Below are 18,087 nucleotides of genomic sequence, written 5' to 3' on the forward strand. Positions count from 1 at the left end.
TGTAGGTGTGTGCACGTGTGATGTGTGTGTGCATGTGTGTGCATGCATGATGTGTAGGGGTGTGCACGTATGTGTAGGTGTGTACATGTGTGTGCATGTGTGATGTGTAGGGGTGTGTGCATGTGTGTGCATGCGTGATGTGTAGGTGTGTGTGCATATGTGTGTCGTGTGGTGTGTAGGTATGTGCATGTGTGATGTGTAGGTGTGTGCACATGTGATGTGTAGGTGTGTCCATGTGTATGTGCGCACGTGTGTCCTGTGTGGTGCATCGGGGTGTGCATGCATGATGTGTCGGTTGTGCACATGATGTGTGTGCCTGTGTGCATGCACACGTGTGTCATGTGTGGTGTGTGCGTGCATGCGTGTGCACGTATGTGTAAGTGTGTGTGTGTGTACACACTTGTATGCCCCTCCACCCATGGGATGAAGGAACCAGCTAGCACGTTGCGCCCACGGCCGTCGACCAGCAAGCTTGCTCGGCATCATTCCCTCTGTTGCTACTCACGCGCTCCCCACCTCACCCGTGGCCCTGCCTTCCGAGGACAGGGTGGTGGGGCGAAAGCAGCATTGTCTTTAGGGGGTGGCAGCCCTGGGGTCCAGCCCCGGCCCCCCAGCGATCAGGCAACCCGGCCAGACCACAGCCGCATGAGCCCAGGCCCCTCAACGTTGTGATGGGAGAATGGTCACTCCCACACACACCGTGGGAGAGGCAGCACGTGGGCAGCGGGCCAGCCCCAGGTCTGTGTGCCACCCCACCCCCGCCCCGGGGGACTGTGGCTCTTAGGCCAGCACTCCCTGGGCAGCAGGGAGCCTCGGGGCCACTCAGGGGCATCTCCCTGCCCCTTTCTCTGTGCCCCCCTCTGCGTCTGGCCCGCTGCCCCTAGACGTCCCAGAGGAGTAGCACCATCTGCTGGTCACTTTTAAGTGCCCGGGGCTTGGCGCAGGAAGCCGGGCCTCCTGGAAGGGGGATGGGGGGCAGGGGTTGCCGTGAGCAGTGCACGGAAGCCAAACAGTCACGCTCCACCGAGGGGACAGTAGTACGTCCTGGCCCGGGGCTGGCGGCCAGCAGCCCATGCGGACCTGCGGGAAAGTGGTCTGCTTCCAAACCCTCCAGTCCCTCTGCGAATCTGCCCCTAGAAACCGTCCGAAGCACCCGGCTGGAGGGGGCGGCCAGCTGCAGGTCCTGTGACGTCCCTGCAGCCAGGGGGAGGCGCGGGAGGAGCAGTGCCCCACCGCCCGCACCCCCACACCTACCCAAGCTGTACACCGTGCAGACGTCCGCGCCAGATGCCCTCCTCAGTAGCTGCCTGGCATCCTCCTCCGAAAAGCGTCCTTCATTGCTGAAGAATGACCTTTCTTCTTCATTGAGAAAAATCACATTTTCCAGCCTGGAAAAAAAAAAAAAAAAGGTGCTTTATTTAAGACAGCACGTTTCCTAAGTAAGATGCATTTCCACTCTCTCATTTGAGCGACAGGCCCCTCACACCTGCTCTGTGCCCAATGATGAAGACACGGGACAGAAACAAAAAAGATCTGCCCTCAAGGCTGCCTCATCCTGCTGGAGGCAGACGTCCAGGAGCAGGAGAGGTGGCTACGGACCCAGTAGGTCATGGCAGCCAGAGAAGGTGAGCTCCTAGGCAGCCTGCAAAGCCCCGCTTCAAATGCCCCTTCCCCTGCGAAGCAGGTGGTGACAGCTGCAGGCAGACAGTCCCTTCGGTCCTGAGCTCCCACGGCTCCGCGTACGGCCCCTGCAAGTGCTCCCCGCAGCGCCCCACACAAACACCGGGTGTGAGTCTGCGCCAGGTCAGGGAGATGGAAAACAGGAAGCAGAGCAGGGAGAGAAGGAACAGGCGATTTGCGCCTGTAGGACTGAATTAGCAGCATTAATAGGAAACTCTGAAAAGCACTTGGAAACTGGAAGGAGCTATTTGGAGACATTGAAGAAAATCTCAGAGCGACATCTGGAGCATCCGACAAAACAACAGGCCTGTGTTCCTCAGGGACACGGCATCCCAAAGGTCAAGGAGATGAAGGAACTGTCTCAGACTCAGGAGGCGAGGCTGGTGCCACGTGGTCTGGAACTTTCTCTGGGTTTGGAGGGCATGCCTGGGACACTGGCAAGAGCTCCTCCAACAGCCGTCCCAGCTCAGGCAAGCCCAGCCGTCTGCGCAGAGATGCGGCCTCCCCTGGACGAGACAGGACTTGTCTAGACCGAGGGTCCCCAGACAGCGTTCCACGGAACTCCAGCCGCTGGGGCTGTGAGAGAGGGTCCTGAAGGTGAAGTCAGTGCAGAAACACATTCCAACAGGGAAAGGTCAGACTTCGCAGCGCCTTCCTAGTGCGGACCGCCAGCCAGGCACGCGGGGGCGTCCCCACCTCGCGGGAGCTCTGCCAAGTTGGTGACGGAACGCTGGGAGGAACGCGCTTCGGGAAACGCCGGTCTAGCCGCGGCTCTCAGCTCCAGGCCAGCCAGCTTCGAGCCGCTCCTGACGAGCAGGTGCAACAGACACTTTTAAGTTCGCCAAGCCAAAGCGGCCTTCGAGATTTGGTCCGGGAGGCGCTGGTCTGTGAATGACCCCGGATGTTGAGGCCAGAGGATCCCCTGCAGATGTGTGCGGGAGGCCAGGCCCAGGGGCCCGGGGACAGACCCAGTGAAGGCCTTTCCATACACCCACCTTCTCTGGGCTCCCCGACTGAGGTCTTCACAATGGAAGCTCAAGGCCAGAGGAACAGAAAGGCCCCATATGATGGGCATAGCTGTGCTCGCGGACCGCTCTCCCAGGACGCCCGTGCTGCTGCCCGGGGCCACAGTGGGGACGCTCAGAATTCCCCACATGGGGTGGGCATGTCATCAGCAGGTGTGGGGGGTCCCATAGGGAGAGGAGCACGTCCCCAAGGATGAGCCACTGGAGAGGGGACTTGGACTCCTCAGGGGCGCACATGTCCACACAGTCGTTCTCGAAGGCGGACAGACCTGCACAGCTGGACTCAAAGTGCTCTGATGGCAGTAGCAGCCTTTGACACGGGTGGTCGCCAGGGTCTGGGTCACGGGGGGCCTTGAAGGACAGGCCCAGGGTCCGCGAAGGGCTTTGTGAAAGGGAGTGGCACAGTGCGCAAGGATGAACAGTGTCCCTCAAAATTCATTCATGTCCACCTAGAACCTCAGAAGGTGACCTTATTCAATAAAGGGTTTTTGCAGGTGTAATTAGTTAGGACGAGGTCACACTGGAGTAGGTGGGCCCTGATCCAAAAGCGGGTGTCCTTCTAGTAAGAGGGATGCACAGACCCATGGGGGCGGAAGGGGGGGCACATGAGGGCAGAGCAGAGATTGGGGTGATGCGGCCCCAAGCCCAGGAACGTTGCAGCCGCCAGGAGCTGGACGAAACTAGGAACGATCCTCCCCTGGCGCCTCCAGGGAAAGCGTGGCTCCATGACCCCTGATTTGGGACTTGTGGCCTTGAGAACCGGGACAGAATTGCCCTCTGCTATTCTCAGCCCCTGGCGGGTGGTGCTTTGTCACTAGGCAGCCCCCAGACCACGCTGGAGTTTGGGGAACAGCCCCTGCCCGGCTGCACGTGGTGAAGGACATGGGGGTCCAGACAGGAAGCTGAACCAGCCCCGGGGACAAGGGAACCGGGCCTGGACAGTGGCCAGGGGGAGGGACAGGGAAGGGAGTGCCGTCCAGGACCACGTCCAGGTTTGTCACCTGGGCGTCAGCCAAGGGCGAGGGTGGCAGGTTCCCCACAGGGGTGGAAGTGCGGGCTCGGGAGGGGACGGGCCTCAGCCACTCACTCAGACACTTGGCCCTGCACACTGACGAGACTCGTCCGCACAAACCCGACCTGGCCCGAGGCCGTGTGCCGGCCCAGGCACCAGGGCAGGCCGGGCACCTGGGCGCCCAGGACCTCGATGATGTCACCGCCTCGGAAGGTCATCTCTTCAGGCCCGGAGCCCTGGTAGTCTGCCACCGCTGTGGCCAGGCCCGTGGCTGCAGGAGGGGGGTCACACGGTCAGCGCTGGGGGCAGACTCAGAGGGGCCCTCTGCCGGGAATGAGTGGTGGGGGTTGCAATGAGGCGTGGCCACTGCACCCAAGGGGCTGGGCCTCTAGTGGTTCCTGGAGAGGGCGCTTGATCCCCACACTGAGGAGGAGAAACTGAGGCCCAGGGCTGTCCACCTCCAAGGCCAGGGACTTCTCCTCTGTCCCACCCCCGCAAGGCCAGGCTAGGGCCCATCCGGGGCAGATGCAGCTGTAAACATAGGTCCCTCTCCCATGGGGCCTTATGTTCACTGAGCAGGTACACAAGGCCATCCCCGCACCAGCCGGCTTGGAGCAGGGCAGGGAGTACTGGACCAGGAGCCCAAGCCGAAGGCCCACGCTGTCTTTTCAAGAGAAGCCCTAAGAACTAAGCCTCAAGAGCCTCCATTAGTGCAAATTCAGCCGGAGCCTAGCCCACCCGTGCAAGGGCCCTCCGGCATGTTGAATGTGCAAGCCAGAGAGAAAGCCATGCCTGACGGATGGCCTGTGAGGTGACACTGAACTGGAGAGGATTCTAGCTACCTCCTCCGGCTTGGGGAGGATTCATGGTGAGCACAGAAGCTTCCAGAATGCTGGTGCCTGCCCCACTTTGCCCATCCCTTTCCCAGGGGAGGAAGGCCAGTGGAAGCATTTACCCATCAGTGGGATGTCCGATGTCACAGGTCCATTCATGGAGTCGTCGATGGGGTCCCAGGGGACCCTAAGAGCCCATCTGGAGTGGGACGAGAGAGGATTTCAGGTGTGTGGCAAGTTCAAACTGAGTCACCTGGGCAAGTCAGCAGCCCCCAGGGACCCAAGAGAATTCCACCACTTGCCCGACTACACACACACACACACACACACACAGATGTGTGCGGCCTTTAGGCCCAGGTGTGTGGCATGGCCTGCAGAGAGCCCCGTGCTGCCCAGCCCAGGTGCCTCCTGCCCTGCCTCAGGCTGGCATTCTGGGACACCTCCCTCCATTCACCCAGGACAGAAGCTGAGCCACTGCCTGTTAGTTCACAGCTTCTGAACATCAGGTCATCGAGTTTCTCTCTTTGCTTTGGCTGCCCGGAAGCTCCAAGCCCAGTTAACGCCCCACATTCAGCACGTGAGCAGGAACTTAACATGTGACCCATCCTCGCCCTCCCCAGGCTTTATCTGCCTTGTGCCTCCCTACTATGGGTACACATTTGGCAGCTAGCTCCCTCAAAAGCTTTCCAGAACAAGCCAGAGTAGGGGCGCCTGGGGGGCTCGGAAGGGTTAAGCGTCGGACTCTTGATCTCGGCTCAGGGCTTGATCTCAGGGTCGTGAGTTCAAGCCCCGTGTGTGGCTCCAAGCTGGGCATGGAGCTGACTACTTAAAAAAATAACAACGAGCTAGACCACGAAGCAAGAGTTCTGGGCTGCACGCTCCTGCCCGGGCAGCCCTACTGGGGAATGTCAGTGTCCTCATGCAGGTGGCAGCTCACGGCCACACACCGGAAGCAGTGGAAGAGGGACCCACGAGGGTCTGTTGGGGGCCCCTGTCCACCTCCTCTGCCCTGCGGATGGGCTGGGGCCTGGGGGATTCTCCGTGAGGCCCGACAACGCGCGGGACGGGCTGGAAGCACAGAAACAAAGTTCGGTACCTACTGATGAAATGGAATCAAAGTTTCTGGAGTGGCCGCCGCTGCCACCTTCTCAGAGGACGTGCCGGGGTTGGGAGCGGAAGAGTCCACTGCCAGGGCTGCCTCTCCCTGGGGAACCCCCGAGGCTTGCCTGAGGGCCCGGGGGCCGCTCCCTGCACCCCGGGGGCTGGTCTTCACTCGCACACGGTGGTCAGGACACAGGACGAAGACAGGACCTTCAAAGTGACAGACGGTGTCCTTCAGGGTGGCTGGACGCTCTGCCAGGTGGGACCCACCTGTCCTGCCAGGTGACACGTGTGAAGGGAGCCCTGCAGGGTCTCCCCGGCCCCAGGCTCTGCTCAGACCTCACCCAGCCTCAGACCCTCAGGGCCTCAGTTTCCCTGAGGGGCCTGACCCGTGATCCCAGGGGTCCTGTCTGCTGGGACCACCCCTGGGAGCCCGGCCCCCTCTCTTCTTCTCTGAGGCCAGGGTAGGACAGGCAGCTTTGGGTTCCGTTTGCTGCTGACTTGCACCCATGATGAGGCCACCATGGCACTCAAAGCAATATCGGGTCAGGACCTTGGGGTGGGGGTGCCGCTTGCAGAAACACTTTCACTATTATTTTGGGGGGGCCTGACCAGGTCTTTACAGCAAAGTGACAGGGCCCGGGCATTTCACAGCCAGGGTCCCCCCATGTACCCCTGCGTGAGGCCCCGTCAAGTCTCCCCGTGCACGCCAGAGCCTCCAGGCCCTCCTCCCCCGGGCATCCCGAGCACAGCGTGGGGCCGGCCCGTGTCACCGTCACCACGCGGTGCTCACCTTCCTGGGCGAGGAGGCTCTCATGCGTCAGCCTCAAGGCCTCCTGGTCCACATGGACTTGGACAGCTGTCTCCTCGTCCTCGCTGGGTGAGAGCAGCCAGAAGGCCTGGTCCACGAGTAGGTTTTCCAGGCAGTGATGAGTGAAGCCTGGGGGCCAGACAGGCTGGCTCACCAGCGGGCTCCAAAGGGAGGCAGGGAAGCCTTCAGGGCCCCGGTGCTGGGGGATCCCCGTCCTGCTTCAGGGACTCGCGGCACCATCCACAACCCAGACAGGCCCCAGGTCTGACCGTCTGGGCTGTGAGTGGACCGGCCATGACCGTGGGCGACACCCTGGACTTCCCTGTGCCCTGGCGAGTTTAGACGAGGACAAGTCACTCGAATGACCCTCAGTCTCCTCATCCATGAGACGGGACCAGAGCATTCAGGGAGAGCGCGTGCACTCGGGAGTTGGCACAGGCCCACGCAAGATGCTCAAGACGCTGTCACTCTTATTTTCCACTCTCCCAGGCTGAGACCGAGGTGGCGGAGCACGGTCCCCCAGAGACGCAGCCGGGCCCACAGACGCCTCCGAACGGATGAGGGTCCTTTAGAAAGCAAGCTCTCTGTCCGGGCTGGAAATAACCCGGTCTGTGCTCAGCGGGTCTGAGCTCAGCCTCCCTCGGGGTCTGGCCGCGCAAAGCTCCGCACACAGCACAGCGCGGGCAGGGACGCGGGAGGCGGCCCGGGTCTCCGCACAGACCCTGTGCGTCTGCACCCCGCCTGTCACGCCATCTCTCCCCGAGAGCGGGTGAGCACTAACTCCCGCGGCCCGCTGCCCCGGCCCTTGTGAGCGGCGCCGTGCTGAAGCCCGATTTATGACATCAAGTGCTCGGCAGTGTGTGACAAGTGTCCTCTAAGGGGAGTCCCCACAGCCAGCTCTGGGAGGGACCCCCACTTTACCAAGAGCGTGGTAGGTGGAGAACTTCCAGATTTCCTCGAAAGTCTTAAAGGTCACCACGATCCGATCCTGGTCACTGTGGATAGACAGCAGCCTGGCCGACAGCTCCTATGGGGAAGAAACAGTCCCGGGCGGGGGGCTTTCAGGCATCTGACCGCCAGGAGGACAGAGCCGCACAACAGAAGCGTTTTGCTCAAGTGACCCAGGCAGGCGGGGAAGCACAGAGCCGGTTCCTCTGCGGCCCGAGGCTGGGGCTCTCAAGCCAGCCGTGGCTCCCCAGTATTTCTGCCAAGCCTGCTCCTTCCCAGAGCCCCTGCGGGCTCCGTGCTCCAGCCCCTGCCCTCCGCGACAGCAGGTTCTCCCCGCAGGCTGGGCTCTCAGCCCTGTGCAACCCAGCCTTGCCTCCCAGCCCTTCCCGCAGCACCGACGGGGGGATGCGTCCTCACTCCGGCACCCCCTCTCCTCTGACTCCCATCCCATGAACACCCCAGGTGGTGACCGGGCAGGAGCGTCACCCCAGCACTTATAAGGCACAGGGCGTGCGCTGGGGAAGGGGGTGCTGCTCTGCACTCCGCTTGACAGACTGAAAACAGGCCGCGTTTCTTGTCCAAGGTCTGACCCTCAGCACATGGCACGGCCGGGTTCAGCCCCTTGCCCGACACCAGGCAGGGCTGGTATTTCCGTGCCGTTTGCAGGATCCGCACCTCGGCTCTGTGGGGTAACAAGTAAGCATCCCTGACAGGTGGCTGAGGGAGCTGGGTTCACAGAGGCCAAGGTCAGGCGGGCTGGCTGCAAGGTCACCTGGTGGCTGCCTAGCCCTAAGCCCCAGGACCTCTGTCATGGAGAGGTCGTCCTGCCCAGCCCACTCCTCGGCCACCGTCCTGCCAGAGCGTCCACTGTGCAGAGGCCAACAGGGGCCTGGCTCCATCATCAGAGTAAGATCAGCACACACCAGTCCTTCTTGCTCCCCATGACAGGGACTTTAAGAATATCAGCAGGGTGGGGGGCACAGAGAGTGGGAGGGGACCTGGGAGCACCGTGGGCCACGTGTGGCTAGAACTGCAGGTGTGATCGGTGGCCCCCTGACCCAGACATCCAGGAGAACAGCCGGGACAAGTCACGGTGCCACCACCTGTGGCCTTGGCCCCTCAGGGACAGAGGCCTGGGCATCAAAGGCCCTCCTGCTAGGTCTACCCCGTCCCCTGTCCGTTCTCAGGCTTGGAGCCCCTGTGCCTCCCGGGCCCCCCGGAGAGGCCAGGCTCACCCCCAGCGCACGGGCCACCTCCCGGCTGTCATTTTCCAGCAGGCGGAGCCGGCTCCTCACGGTCTGCTGCAGGCTGGGGTCCGGCAGCCCCGTCTTCCTCCGCACGGCCCGCAGCTGCAAGGTCAGGTCTGGGAGGGGCAGCGGGAGCCAGCACTCAGCAAAGTCACCAGTCACTGTGACCTCCGGCCCCGACCTCTCCCACCGCTCCAGACAGGGGCATTCAAGCTCCAGCAAATCACCCACAGGTGTCCCAGGACTTACCATCCTCTTGCCTAAACTGACCCCTCCCCCTCCCCCTCGTTCCCATTTCCAAAAGGGTTCCCAGCCCCCACCCAGCTTAGACCAAGGACACCTCCCTGCACCACACAGCACCCGGGTCCACCGGTGAACTGCAAAACCAGGCCGAACCCTCCGTGGCCCCCTTCCCCGTGGCCCGGGTCCCATAGGTCTGCCCTGGGCGGTTGTCCAGGCCCCCCCCCCCCCCCCCCCCCGCAGTCCTCCGGTCCTCAGAGAGCCAGAGGTCTCCTTACAGTGAGCTGCACGCCCCCGCTCTCAACCCTCCCAGGCCGCCTCCAGCCGTGTGGACCCTTTGAGTTCTGGAAATACGGCCAGTGTAACTGTGGCAACCAGATTTTTCATTTTAATTCAGTTAAACAGAAACAAAAACCGTGTGGCTCCAATACTGGATAGGACGGCTGCAGGCTCTTCCTTCTCAGGGAGACTGAGACACAAGCCCTTTCCACCTTCCCACCAGCACAGCCTCGAGCCTCTGGCTCTGCTCCCCCATCACCTCTTCTCTCCCTCCCCTCTAGCCTGGGGCCTCTCTGCTGCCCTAGGAGATCAAAGCACCCCCACACATCCTGCCCCAGGGCCTTTGCACTCACTACATCCTCCACCTGGAGCAGTCTCTCCCAGACCAAATCCTGGCCTGACAGGCTGCCTAAAATTCACATCTCTGCTCAAATGCCCCCGCCTGCCCTCACCCCTGCCCCCTGAAGAGGCCTCCCAACTGTGCTGAGAGCCCCAAAGCATGAGCTGCTCTGAAGGGGTGGAGGGGGCATGGGAGAAGGGGGGAGGAAGCAGGAGGAGAGAGAGGGGGGAAGGGAGAGAGAAGGGGTGGGAGGGGAGAAAGAGAAGGGGGGAGGGGAGTGTGGGGTAGGGGAAGGCAGGGGAGGGCAGTATGGAGACCACTGGGATCTGGAATCAGGCTCACTCCCCCAGCAGGAAGCATGCCCAACATTTCACAACTGGTTCTGAGATGTGACACCTCCTATTCCCGTAAGAGGGCGGGTGGCGTTTTCAGACCCAAAATAATCTGCTGCTTGCTCAACACCCCCTGGTCATCGTGATGACCACAGGCAGCGCCGGCCCCCTGGAAGGAACGTCGGAGGACAGGCGGGTGTCAAGGCAAAGTGAACCACCAACAACGCTGGGGTTTCTGTGCCGCCACCGCGGGGGCCGGGAGTGGGGTCTCAGGGGTCGGGGACTTCTTACCGCCCCGTCCCCCTCCGCCACCCAGGGCTGCCTCCCCTCATCTGCGCCCTGCAGAAATCCTGCTGATCCGCGGAGCCCCCTCCCCAGATGCCGGTCCCTCTGCGGCCCCACAACACAGTGGGCTGGTTGGTCTGGTTTTACCACATCCCACCTGTGACCCCTCCCCAAGAGTCTCACTTCCCCCACATGTGGCCCAGCCTCCAGGGCAGTCAACTCCGGCCTTCAGGCCCCAAGCAGAAAGGCAGAGTCCTGGGCCCTGCACCCCAGCGGGGCCGAGTCAGAGTCTGGGTGTAGGACCTGGCCATCTGCACTTTACCAGCCTCCCCTCAGCGATCCCCAGGAGGGAGGTCTGGGGACCAGGCATTCCTGAACCCGCAGTCCAGGGCACAGTCGAGGCTGGAGGGAAGGGGGCACGCCCAGGGACCCCACATTCACAGCCCTTCCCAGACTGAACCCTGCTGCACATTGGGGTACCCACGGACATCTACCTGTGGGGTACGTGCCCATCTGGCCAGGAGGGGTCCCAGCAGCCGGCCCGGAGCCCCCAGGGGGAGGACTGGCATCTGTAATAAAGCAGGGTTGTGGGATCAAGGTCAGAACAGGCAACTCTCAGCCGTGCGGGCACAAAGCCCCTGATATTTCTGGAACAAAAGAGGTGTGTCCACACCCACACAAACCACTGACCCCTCGAATTCCCTGCCCCCAGGTCACAAAAGCCCAAGGAGGATGGAGGGGGTGTGAGGTTCTCCCTGTGCTCCAACAGACTACCCCAAGCTTAGAGGCGTCTGAAAACACCACCAGGGTCTTGTGTTGCTGGGCTGGAGTCTGGGAAGGTCTCACTGGCTAAAACCAAGGGTCAGCAGAGTTGCTGCCCCCAGGAGGCTCCACGGGGAGAGTCTGTCTCCAGCTCCCAGAGGCATCCACCCGCGCCCTTGGCCTGTGGATCTTCCTCCATCTTCCAAGCCGGAAGCCAGGCACCATCAACGTCTCCGATTCTGACCCTGGGCTTATCTTCCCATTTTAGGATTCTTAACCCCATCCACAAAATCACTTTTGCTACACGTCTGGGGACTAGGATGTGGACTTGCTTGGGGGCCACTGTCCTACTGACCACAGAGGGAAGGGGGCGGCCCAGAAGGAACCCTGGGTCTGGGGCAGACAGGGCTGCGTCCTGGTCCTTCTGCACGTCACTCACCGAGGGGGACACGGGCCCTCTCGGCCTTGGGAGGTGTCTCGGGTGCGGCTCACAGCCTGGCAGGATTAGCGAGGCACTCCAGAGTGCAGGGGGCCAGCTGAGGGGGCGCCCCCGGGGGCCGGAGCGGAGGACAGGCTCTGGAACTGGGTGGCAGCTCAGGCCTCTGCTGGCCAGGCAGGCGTCCGACTGCAGGCCCACACCCCATCGTGAGTCGGCACCCACGGGGGCCACCCCGGCCCTTCCTGTCTCCCTCACACCCAGAAGGCCTGAGGCAACAGGTACGAAATGCCTCTAGCTCGCACTATGCACCTCGTGAGGCTTTGTTTCCATCCTCCCAGTGCATCCGTCGTTCACTGATCATTCAAGCATCTACTGAGCTTGTCCTGTGTGCCAAGCCCCAGACCCCACGGGCAGCTAGGCAGGTGGCCTGGAGGAGGGTGCACATGTGAGGACAGGGGAGTCTGGGGGGAGGCCGGAGCCACAGGCTGTCCCGGGCTCAGGGAGGGTCTTCCCCCTCCTTCCCTCGCCTCCAGGGCCCAAGGTCCATGAGATCGCCCAGCCCACCCCTCAGGTTTCCAAGTGGGGAAACTGAGGCCCCAGTCAAGCATTGGCCAGTGACGATCAGGAATCCCAGCCTTGCTTCCGGGCTCGGCCTCATGTGCCCACGGCTCTGGGCTCATCCTCCTCCCACCAGGAAGCGGCCTGGCCACTGGTGCCCTCCCAGGGGAGCGAGGGATGCCCCCTTCTGAGCAATTCCAGGGCTTTCTGTCCTGAGGACATAGCAGGACTGTGGGCGCATGAGGGTTTGTAACAGAGCGGTAAATTCATCGGGGGACAGCCGTGGGCAGCCGGACAGTGGGGTGGACGGCACGCGCTGTACTCACCACCTCCAACAAGCGCCTCGGCCTCCTCGGGCCCTGCTCGCTCCCAGACGACCGATGGGCTCATGACCACTCTCTGGGCCTTGTGGCCGCCACCACCGCCGCCTCCCGAGGGTGCTGCCGCGGGCCCTCTCCCCTTCGGGGCCGGCTCCTCCGCGGGGCCCTCCATGCCCGGGCGGCGGCCTCAGCGCCGGGGGCTCCGCATACCCGCGGGCCGCTGGGGGAAGAGGACAGGCTGCGGGTCAGCAGGGAGGCCTCCCCGGGAACACAGGCTCCCTGAGGACGCTGCCGCGGGGTTGGGGTGGGAGGAGAGACGGCCTCCCGTTTGCCAGGCGGGCCTCTGCACATCCTTCAGAGCTTTGCTTGTGAGTCAGTCTGTCGCTGCTTCTCCCACTACGACGAGCCCCCGCCGCAGGCTCTTCCCGAGACATGGGCCAGCGCGGGCCCGGTGGAGTGGGCTGGAAGCCGTGCGGGCAGGGTGGGACCCCGCTCCAGCTCACGACCCCCAGGAAGCTGCTCAGAGCCTGACACGTTGTGGCTGCTCGAACGTTCCTGCCAACGCCGGACAAACATGGGGAACAGAGCAGAAGTCCTCGGGGGACACCCTGGCGCCTTGGACGTGAGCAAGCCCACCGCGCGTCCCGTCCAGCTAGGGCCACAACAGAGCCCCCCAGAGACACCCATCTAGTTCCGTTTCCCACAAGCACCAGTTCCACTGTGATCCCGTCTTGGGTTCCCAGGAGATCTGTTGCTCCCACCGGAAGAGGCCTGGGCTCCAGCAGGGCCCCCGGAACGCCGTCCCACCCCACAGGTCAAGAAGTGGGCCAGGGTCCAGGCCGCCCAGGGAGGGAAGGTGGCGGACGGCGGGGAAGGAGGAAGTGGCAAGGCAGACGAGGCAGAACAGGCGATGGCTGCCCACCCCGGGGTGCCCTCGGGCCTCCCCCTAAGAGCGGTCATTATGCCTCACGACTTCCTGGGGTCAGAGACGAGAGGCCGTTACAGATGGACGGACCGTGCTCCTGGGGTTGGGGCTTTGTCACCAATCAGGACAAAGAAGAACACAGAGTCCCCTTTCAGATGGGAACGTGGGGTGATGGGTGGGCCGAGAGGGGGGCCAGGGCTGGGGAAGGCGGGGCCAGACCCCCCGCTGCGGCCACAGGGACGGGAGCAGCCTCAGGGACAGAGGAGACAAGGAATGGCCCTGCTCACTCACCCGGAAGGTTGCCAAGAGCACCGCTAGGTCGCACAAACAAGGGAACCCCCTCATTTCGGGCCTCCCTGAGCCCTGATGCTGAGCTCTGAGATTTCAAACCAAACCCAGGACAGGCGGTGGGAATTCCCTCTGCACGGAGCACGCAGGGACAGGCAGGCACCCCCTTCACCCGCTCTCCGGGGCCAACAATGCCAACCGAGAAGCAAGTCAGGCTTCCTCCTGGCCCACCCCCTTTCCTGGCGGATGTTGGGGAGCAGGGCCCCCGCGGCGTACAGAGTTCAGGGGCAGCCATGTGGAGCTCAGAGCCTGGACGGCCCCACCAGCCCCTGGTCCCATCTCCCTCCAGAACCCCAGGGGACTGGACATGGACCCAGGTCCCCAGAACCTCAGACACAGGTGTTTGTCACCACCTGCATGCGCCCCTGCTAGTCTGGGGGCGGGTTCTGTGACGGGCAGCACAGGAGGACGGGGAAGGGGGCTGGGCAGTCAGCAAGGCCCCTGGGGGTGGTGGGAACCACCTGCAGAGCGGCTGACAGGTGGCCATGCACACTGCCAACAGCACGGGGCGTGGGGCGGGGGAGGCAGAACCCGAGACAGCCGGACACCCTGTGTCCTCCTGTCCCCAAAGTCTTTGTGCACCGGACCCCAGCAGGCGTCCCAGGGGCACCGCTCAGCTCGTGGCCCAGGCAGCCAGCTCACCTCCTGGGTTCCCTGGACAGGGACTCCGGGGAGCCTTGGCCCACAGGGACTTTGCCCGGCCCGCTGCCCCTCGGACCCTTAAATGTCCAGAGTCATCACTGCTAGGGACTGGCAAGGCCGGCTTTTCAGCCCATTAGAAGCCAGGACTGCTCCCACAATCCAAATGAAAAAGAAAAGAGAGAGAGGTAGGAGTGGACCTGGGAGTCGCAGAAGCAGAGCACCCCGTGTTTCTGACAGGAATTCCTCTGGTGCCCCTCCCGTGGCCTTGGGGCCAAACAGCCCCTCACTGCAGAGAAACAGGGGTGAAACGGGCTGTCTGCCCCTCCAGAGGGACCCACAGGCCCCCAGCAGCCCAAGGCCCGCAAGACTTGCAGAAGCGATGCCTCCGGGAGTCCCTACCCCCCCACTCCCAACTGGGACCTGAGTCCCATCCTGAACTACCTCGGAGGGGCAGGGGCACAGCCTGGGAGGTGGGGGCAAGGAGGCAAGGAGCACGCAGGGGACCCCCGCTCAGCCAAGCAGCCCCTCTCCTCTCTGGCAGAGCTGCTTGGCCCAGGGAGGGCAGGGAGGGGGCAGGCGGGCGCTGCTCCCTGTTCCAGGGAAGAAGCCACGGCTAAACTGAAGATGCCCAGAACCTTCTCCACGCAGCCTTGTCGAATGGCTCACATGTCATTCAGGCCCGGGGGCCCCGCACTCCCTGCTCCCCGGGCCCCGTGCTGTCTCCATCCTCGTAAAGCATGAAGACCCCCGCCATTTTTCCGGACACAGCTCCGTGTGGGGCCGCCCTGGCCGGCCCCCCACCGAGCCCAAGCCTATGGTGCTTTCCCTTCTGGCTTCACCCCTGGGATCCCTGCCCTCGCAGCTCCCGCACCACTGGTAGCCGCAGCTGGGTGTCAGGACCCGGATGCACAAGGGCTGCCAGGCCAGCCTGCCATCTCTCTCCTCTTCCCCTCTGACACGCAGGGGTGTTGGCCTCCCTCCCCGCCCGGCACGTCCTCCCCAGCCCCGGGTGCAGCAGGGGCCCCTGCAGCCGGGCATCTCGCAGGACCCTGCCGGATCTGGTGGCAGCCTGTCGTCCTGCCGGCCTCCGCCCCCAGGTCGGGACTGGCCCATCCCTGTCTGCGTCCAGGGCCCCCCCGCGGCCTGCTCCCCACAGCCTCAGGGACAGCTTCCTGAGGAAAGGGAAGGCTTCCTGGGCTCAAAGACCCTCCCACCTGCCCAGTGACGGATGTGCCCGAGCAGGCGGGGCCGCCAGGGACGATCGCAGCGCGGGGCTTCCTAGTCCCAGGCGGAGATGAGGAAGTGGGCCCAATCTGTGCAGGAGAGTTCCCCACCCCCGTGGGTTCCTGTAACTGCCCCGCTTGGCCTCACAGGCCCCGGGTCCTGCTGTAGACGCAGCTCCCAGGGGGCTGGGAGAGCTCTCCACGCCTCACTCTGCCCTCCTGGAGGGTGAGAGCAAACACCCCTGCCCCACGAGGAGGTCAACGGAGTAAACCGATGGTGCTCCACGATCACAGTTGGCGCTTAATAAATGTGGGTTCCACAGAGGGAGAGGCGGTACCTTCCCAACCCCGGACAGGTTTGGGGGGTCTGGTCGGAGCACTCACGGGGCTCGTACAGAACCAATAACCTTGTGGGCCCGTGGAGACCTTGTCCCCTTCACCAAGAAGCACCTCTGGGGAGTTGCCTGGTCACCCCTGGACAGGGGTGAATGGTGTCCCCCCAGATCCTGGCAGCGCAGAAGGTGGCCTTATTTGGAAATGGGGTCTTTGCAGATCTGACTCCTTAGGATGAGGTCACACTGCATGGGGGGCCCTAATGCAGTGACGGTGTCTTGTAAGAGGAGGGACACAGACAGACATGGGGCGGGGGCCACGAGACCACAGAGGCCAGAGGAGGGGATGCGGCCAGGAGCCCGGGAGCGCCTGGAGCCCCGGGAGCTGGAAGAGGCGGGAAGGAGCCCCCCCTTGCAGCCAGTTCCCGTCGTTGTGAGCCCCGGGACACTGTCCATCCGTAACCCCCTACCTTCTCCTTCTCTGCCGGGAGGCGGGGTCCCCCTCACCTCCATCACGGCACTCTGTGAGTCAGTGCACAGCGCCCCATACAGGATGTGTCATTGTCACCAACAGCGCTGTTGACCACCCCACCCAACAGCCACCACCCTGAGGCGCTAACCAAGCACGCCCGTCTAATCTTCCTGATGACCGGGGGGAGGGGGCGCCGCTGTGCCCCTTTCACAGGCTGGGCGAGCTGCCGCGGGGACTCGGCCCGGCCGGGGGGCACAGACGGGATTTGAACCCACAGGGGCCGAGCCCAGCACTGGAGCCCCTGCCCGTAACGGCACGCACCCCGCCTCCCACCAGGAGTCTGGCCACGGCTCCCAGCACCACCAGCTCCACTAACTGCCACCAACGTTGCTTTGCCACAGACAGAGCTGGGGGGGAGCTGGGGCTCCCGGAGGGGTCACTGGAAGCCGGGAGAGGGTCTCAGTGGTGTGCTGGGAGCACGGACCCAGCGCCGGACCTGGCAATACACGTCCTGGGTCCGCGTCCTGCCCTACAACTGTGTGGTTGGTGCCCCTAGTCACAGCGCTCATCCCCAGCCAGTGGATAGGAAAGAGGCCCAGAGATGGTGACCTCAGAGTGGCCAGGTCAGAGCTGCAGAGCCACCCTGGGCTGTCCTGTGGTGTCCCTTGTGGTGTCTGTCCGATGTGGCATCCCCCCCAGTGTGGGGGCCCACTCGAGACCCTGACACCCGGACTCGGACTCAGCTCCGCGCCCCATCCAGACCCTGGCATGCGCTCGCTGAGTGCCCACGGGAAGGGGGGTCAAGCAAGATCACAGAAGCAAGGGGCTTCATCGGCTGCTGTGGTCTCCTCACGGGCCCCCACAGCCCTCCGGACTCCCCCGACTTCAGCTCTGCTCCCCACTATCCCAAGATGCCAGAGGAGTCTTCAAGAAAGTCAAAGTTGACAGACTAGGGGCGCCTGGGTGGCTCAGTTGGTTAAGCGACTGCCTTCGGCTCAGGTCATGATCCTGGAGTCCCGGGATCGAGTCCCGCATCGGGCTACCTGCTCAGCAGGGAGTCTGCTTCTCCCTCTCCCGCTCCCCGCTCTTGTGCTCTTTCTCTCTCTCTCTCTCTCAAATAAATAAATAAAATCTTTAAAAAAAAAAAAAAAAAAAAAAGTTGACAGACTAGTCTTAGACCCCACCGTGGGCGGCAGGCCCCGGCTCCATGGACCATGCCCGCTAGGCCAGTCCTTGTCCCGCCCGCCCCAGCGCTCCCCCCGCCCCCCGCACCCCATACCTGCGTCCCGCTCCTCAGAGGCAGCTCCCAGCCCAGAGGATGGGGGGGCGGCGTGGGGGGCAGCAGGACGACAGGCCCCAGGTGGTCGCTCCCGGCTCCTCGCTGGCTGGCCCTGCGGGCCGTCTCAGCTGGCCAGGACAGGCGGCAGCCGCCCACGGTCCGGCTGACTGCACGGCGGCCGCCACCACCCCCTGCTTCCTGCCACACTTCCTCCCTGCGCCGCAGGCCGGCCCGGTGGCGAGAGGCAGGCCCAGTGCGCCTCACGCTGGTCATTAGCTCCTCCCTGGACCGCTCCAGGCCCGGACACGCCCGCCCAAGATGGAGACACCCAGGCTCCCGCCCAGTCCCCCCGGATTGGGGAAGTGCCCCAGCTGCCGGCCCCACGGCCCCACCACCCTCTGCTCCGCTCTGCTCCTCTTCCGCTTGGTGCACGCACACACACACGCCACACACAACACTCACACGACACACACGTGCACACATGTGCACACGCACATTCATACGTGACACATACATGTACGCACACACTCGCATGATACATCACACACGATGCCCACATCACACTTGCACACACAGGATACACACACATCTTGCACACACGATACACACATACATGCACTCACACACACAACACGCACGCGTGCGCACACACGT

At 63.4% G+C, this 18,087-nt stretch overlaps 1 protein-coding gene across 1 annotated transcript in view; it reads right to left on the reverse strand.

The window, feature by feature from the left end:
- Positions 1–17,610, reverse strand: part of SH3TC1 (SH3 domain and tetratricopeptide repeats 1) — a 31,640-nt gene extending 14,030 nt beyond the window's left edge. Inside the window, exons 1-10 of the mRNA XM_032395583.1 lie at positions 17,434–17,610; positions 12,219–12,432; positions 10,628–10,702; positions 8,646–8,773; positions 7,384–7,489; positions 6,445–6,591; positions 5,651–5,861; positions 4,673–4,749; positions 3,793–3,988; positions 1,255–1,388 (exon numbers count right to left, since the gene is read on the reverse strand). Of these exons, the coding sequence (XP_032251474.1) occupies positions 1,255–1,388; positions 3,793–3,988; positions 4,673–4,749; positions 5,651–5,861; positions 6,445–6,591; positions 7,384–7,489; positions 8,646–8,773; positions 10,628–10,702; positions 12,219–12,384 (1,240 nt within the window). The 5' untranslated portion in view covers positions 12,385–12,432; positions 17,434–17,610. The remainder of the gene's footprint in view (positions 1–1,254; positions 1,389–3,792; positions 3,989–4,672; positions 4,750–5,650; positions 5,862–6,444; positions 6,592–7,383; positions 7,490–8,645; positions 8,774–10,627; positions 10,703–12,218; positions 12,433–17,433) is intronic.
- Between the last annotated feature and the right edge of the window lie 477 nt (positions 17,611–18,087).

The sequence above is a fragment of the Phoca vitulina genome, unplaced genomic scaffold (genome assembly GCF_004348235.1).
Source record: "Phoca vitulina isolate PV1807 unplaced genomic scaffold, GSC_HSeal_1.0 scaffold85, whole genome shotgun sequence".
Classification (NCBI taxonomy): domain Eukaryota; kingdom Metazoa; phylum Chordata; class Mammalia; order Carnivora; family Phocidae; genus Phoca; species Phoca vitulina.